Below are 5,597 nucleotides of genomic sequence, written 5' to 3' on the forward strand. Positions count from 1 at the left end.
TGGCCTTATACTCGTGGTAATCCTGAGGAAAATGCGTAGGGTTATACTCATGGTAGAGGCTGGTGGCCTTATTTCACTGCCAGTAATCCTGAGGGGAATGTGCAGGGTTATACTCGTGGTAGAGGCTGGTAGTCTTATTTCACTTCCAGTAATTCTATCTGGTAGCCTTATTTCACTGCCAGTAATTCTAAGGGGAATGCACAGAGTTATACTCAGGGTAATGGAGGATGGGATCGAAATTAAAATGCCAGTAATCCCGAGGGTAATACTCAGAGTGGAGGTAGTACTCAGGACAGTTAATAATTTTAATTTGTAATAGTATGAGTAACTTGGTACAACTATGTTCAACTATTTTCAGCTCTGGGTTTAGGGTTTGCTTGTTCTCTCGTGTTTAAAATTGAAGAAAACTCTGTGTCAATGTTTTCTAACAATTATGGAAAACGAGTGAGAACGTTCTGTTTCATTTCATCGGAAAATGTGCCAATCAGATACTTTTTAAAATCAGAATACGTATCATTTAAAATCAGTTACTTTTTATTTTATCAGAATAAGGGTAGTGGGCCAGACAGAGGACTAAAAGCAAAAACAACAACAATAGAAAATAAGTTCATAATATAAAAAGTAGAGTACAAGCAGATTACGGAGTAGTAAATTCTTCGCACATTGGTAATGCCAGTAGAGGAAGCAGAGCTCACAGCACTTGTAGTAGTGTCGGAATCGACATGCAGGGAAACTATTACAAATTTGAAATGGATAAAAAAAAAAAAAAACGGTACAACTATGTTCAACTATTTTCAGCTATGGGTTATGGGTTTGCTTGTTCTCGTGCTAAAAATAAAGAAAACTCTATGTGTCCAATGTTTTCTAACATTTATGGGAAACGAGGGAGCATGTTCTGTTTCATTTCATCGGAAAATGAGCTTTCGTGAGAAATAGACACGTATCAGTTACAATCAGTTACTTTTTACTTTATCAGATAAAGGATTGTGGACCAGACAGAGTAAGTGGAGTAGATGGCAATACCTTTATCAGACATGACTTTTTCCAGACATTCTCAGTTAATATATTATTAAAATATATGAATACATTCTGTTTTGGTTCTAGGTATCGGTATTTATCGGTTCGGTAAACCAATTTTAAATTACAATAACCATGAAATCGATTTCATATACACCAAATTATATGAAATCAATTACATTCTCGTAGATTGTATGCATAGTTATGTTATGATTAACATTTAAACTAGCCGAAATATGCAATTTATAAATCTTTGAACTTTGAAACAAGTTTTCTCATAATACACATCATAGTTATATGAAGAGTTCACGATGAGTAACCACATAAGGCATCGAACAGAACGTAAAAAAGCAAAAACGAAATCTGATTACATGAAAATGATGGGGCAACAAATTAACTAGTACTTGTGAAAAGGTCAACTACATAATTACATATTTAATATAAGTATTACTAGTTTTTTGGTTAAAATCAGAAATGTACAACTACTTGAGAGTTTGTATAACTGTCATACTACGTACAAAAACGTATCAAACCTCATATGAAGAAGTGCCATGTGTCCACACGTTATTGGATATTAGCTATTGGCGGCAGCACGTGAGCGAATTCCCCTACGTGAAACGGCCCCATTTTCTGTGTGTTATACTTAAATAATATTAATATTTGTTAGTTGTAATATAATTCAAATTTGAATTTCCCCCCAACACCCAAATTCAGCAAAATTCGAACTTCCCCCCCCCATTTTGAATTTCATTTTACATATTTCTACTCTCTCTCTCTCTCTCTCTCTCTCTCTTGGGACATTCCTCTCTATCTCTCTCTCTCTTCAAATTTGTGAATTTCCTTAGCTATAGCGACTATGGATCCGAGCTACAGCGACGAGAAGAGAAACAAGAAGCTAATCGACCGCCTTTACCACGTAGCCAATGCAGAGTTTGGGATTCTGACAGTTTGTCCATGTGGTGGAGGAATCATCCAGGAGATTTCTGAAGATGCAGGAAAGAGATACTACATCTGCAAAGTGTATAAGGTTTGAATTACTTTAATTTCTGGATTGAGATTGATTTAAAATTCCTGGTTTGAGTGTATAAGGTTTGAATTACTCTAATTTTCCTGGTTGCGATTGGTTTAAAATTCCTGTGTTGAGTGTATAAGGTTTAGATTACTCTAATTTTCCTAGTTGCGATTGATTTAAAATTCCTGGGTTGAGTGTATAAGATTTGAATTACTCTAATTTTATGGGTTGCGATTGATTTAAATTTCATGGGTTGAGTGTATAAGGTTTAAGTTTATGAATTGTTGTGTAGAACGACGACTACCACTTTAGGGTGAAATGGGATCACGCTGTCGATGATGAAATTTCTAGGCTAAAAGGTGAGATTAAGGACCTGCGCTCAAGGATTGCGAAAATGTCAAACCATGAATTTCAAATCAAGCAAATGCGCATGGAGCTGAATAACAACGCTGAAGAGATTGCAAAGCTGAAGGGTGTATTGGCGAGTTTAGGGTTTAATGTGTATAACTAATACAGTTCTTTAAGAATCCGGTTGTTTAATGAATCATTGTTTCATTCCCAGACTTTCATTTTTAATCTAAGTACTTATCTTATCCATAATTTCTGATAATTTAATTTTACCGAGTTATGGTTTCACAAAGTACTCTTAGTTGGGTTATATTATACCAAATTGTACAAGCTATTATAATTTCAAGAATTTGCACGTAGTTGGGCCGAATTATACCAATTAGTACCAGATTTAGGGGTTTCCAAAGTTACACGTAGTTGGGCCGAATTATACCAATTAATATTAGATTTTTAGGGTTCCCAAATTTACATGTAGTTGGGCCAAATTATACCAATTTCCACCAGAGATTTAAATTTTCCCAAAGTTAAACGTAGTTGGGGCTAATTATACCAATTTATACCAGAACTTATAATTTTTTAAATTTGCACTGCACGAATTAAACCCATTTAAACCAATTATACGACATTCTATTATTTAGGGTTTCTTCCTATTGTACGGTTATTTCACATATTAAAGAATTTTATCTGTAATACTTACCTGAATTACAAGGCGATATGAGTGGATCCTTACTAAGATGGTGCAGGAAGTGGTGGATGAAAAAGATGAACAACTCAGGAGGCTGGTGTTTGGATTTTTTCTCCAAACTCTTCGCTCAGGCTCCTAAGTTGCTCATCTTCTCATCAACCACTTTTTGTACGATCTTAAGATTTCATATCGAAAAGGATAAGTGAGGCGGAACAAAGTCGTAGAGCGAAGAGGGTGAGAAACTGTGGAGACTGATATATGGATTTCAACTCATGCTCCACAGTTCGTCATCCTCTCGTCTACGATTTTATCAACAAGGTAAGTGTTTCTTTCTAAAAGGAAATGAAAGGTTGGGGTGATGAAATGAGAAGGAGACTAGTGTATTTAAGGATAAGTGGGCAGTGATTGGTGACGCCTGTACGCGTTACAATTATAATGATTAATGTATTAAAAATAAATAAAAAAATTCAATTCTAAATAATAATTATTGTTGGAAACGTGAATAACAGAGATAATCATTGCAAATACAAATTAAGTGAAAATATCAAAATTTAAAAAAAAAAAACAAAAATACAAAATAAGAAAATAAGAAAACAAAAATATATTTTAAGAAAATGCGGCCGTGCCATTTTGAGATAGTTCATTTTATGAACAGACAGTTATTGAAAATTAGGGTTTTCGACGAGTCGAGAATAAAGAGATGTTACAATGAATTAAATAAAATGAAAGAAATAAAATGAGTAGTGGGGGTATTAAAGAAAATTGAGGCGTTGGTTATTATCATTAATCTATTGAAAATTAATAAAATTCATTGAAACACGACTCCTCAAAAAAACAATTTATTCATTGAATCTAAGTGCTTCCTTTACTCATCCTCTCCTTGACTATATATATATACCTGATCTTACCCTAGAAAAATGTCGTCCTTCGAAAACACATAAACCCTAAAATAATCATCAATCTCTTACTCGCTGATCTCAGACTCTTCATCAGATGAAATACCCATCGTACATACACCATAAAAGAAAGAAGGATGGGTATTTCACTTGATGAAGAGTCAGATCAGCGAATCAGAGTTTAGTCAGCGAGTTTGGTCACCTGATGTTGCAGACTGGGAAATACAAGGTTAAGGTGAACGGAAATCTGAGACGTCTTCATTGTTCAGGCAAGAAAAACAAGATTACAAGTATAAGGCGTTGATTGCCCATGCTTATATTTGTAATCTTGTTTTTTCTTGCTTGAACAAAATTAGGCTATGGAGGATGCAAAGACGATGGAGGTTTTTGGATTCTGTTTTTCACTTTTGGTTTTTGGTTTTCAGTTTTTGATTTTAGAATTTTAGATATCTTCGTTTGTAATTTTTGGTTTAACCTCAGTTTTAAAAATATAATATTTAAGAATAATTACTTTAAATAAGATAATAAATTCCCGTAATTTACGCTTATCCATTATGAATGAAAAACAAGGCGTCTGCTTGATGACATCTTCACGCGTAACCAGTATAAATGGGGCTATAAATGAGTGCGGATATGGGATAAATAAAAAATAAATGCGTCGATTCTCGATGTAAAACTGGTACAACTACCAAGTCTTATCAGATGTTAGGGTTGCATGTAGGTTATTAATACATCAACGTTACAAGACCCAAAAGTTTGTGAAAATTTTCCATTAATCACAAAAAAAAATACATAATAATAGCCAAATAAAAACATAATATAAACATAAAGAAAACATAATAATAAGTTCAACGAAAATTAAAAAAAAAACATAAAAAACACAAATACATATTACTTAGAGTTTTTTCCGCCATGGATGTTATGTTAACCATCCATGGCGTGGATCCTGGTGAAGCTACGAGCAAGTTCTTTGTACCGTGCCCTGTCTTCCTGATACATCACCGCCACCTTCTCCCTCACGACGTCGCCTTCCACCACCAACGGATGCAATAGCATCTGGGCCAGACTCATCAGCATCTGGGCCACAGATGTCGTGATGCACCACGTATTAGGCATGAGCATCGGATGGAAGATGTTGCCATGGTCGCTCACATTGGGGTGGAAGATGGGGGTCCGGAAGTGCACCTTCGGTGGCTTCCAGGGGAACTGTGGCGGGAAGATGATGCGGAGGTTGAAGACATCCCCTTCGTAGGGAGTTCCCGGCGGACCAGTGATGGTCGCCGCCCACACGTACACGTCTTCCGCCTCCACCTGGGCGGAGTATATCGGCGACGGGTTTCGTTGGAGGTCAAGCAGGTATCGGCGCATCCAGTACTCGGGACGTGTTGATGACGCCGGAGGAATGTTGTGAGGAAAGTAGGCCATTTGGGGAAATTAGGGTTTTGAATTAGCAAAGGGAAAGATAAGAGTTTTTTGGAAGTTTAGGAAATGTTTCTTTCACTGCGAAGGTGTTATGAGAAGGCGAGGGTGTGGTATTTATAGAAGAAGAAGTGAAGCGGTGGTATGCATTAATTGCGTCGTCTCACTATACAAATGCTGCTTTTCTCTATTCTCACACGCGTCGTTTCATAATTTAATA

The 5,597-nt window shown here is 36.0% G+C and overlaps 1 protein-coding gene across 1 annotated transcript; it reads right to left on the reverse strand.

Moving 5' to 3' along the window:
- Nucleotides 1-4,882: 4,882 nt before the first annotated feature.
- Nucleotides 4,883-5,383, reverse strand: LOC18025897 (ubiquitin-conjugating enzyme E2 28). Its single transcript, XM_006409386.1, has one exon. It carries the CDS (start codon nucleotides 5,381-5,383, stop codon nucleotides 4,883-4,885), a length of 501 nt encoding a protein of 166 aa, XP_006409449.1.
- Between the last annotated feature and the right edge of the window lie 214 nt (nucleotides 5,384-5,597).

This window comes from Eutrema salsugineum, unplaced genomic scaffold, assembly GCF_000478725.1.
Source record: "Eutrema salsugineum unplaced genomic scaffold, Eutsalg1_0 scaffold_11, whole genome shotgun sequence".
NCBI lineage: Eukaryota > Viridiplantae > Streptophyta > Magnoliopsida > Brassicales > Brassicaceae > Eutrema > Eutrema salsugineum.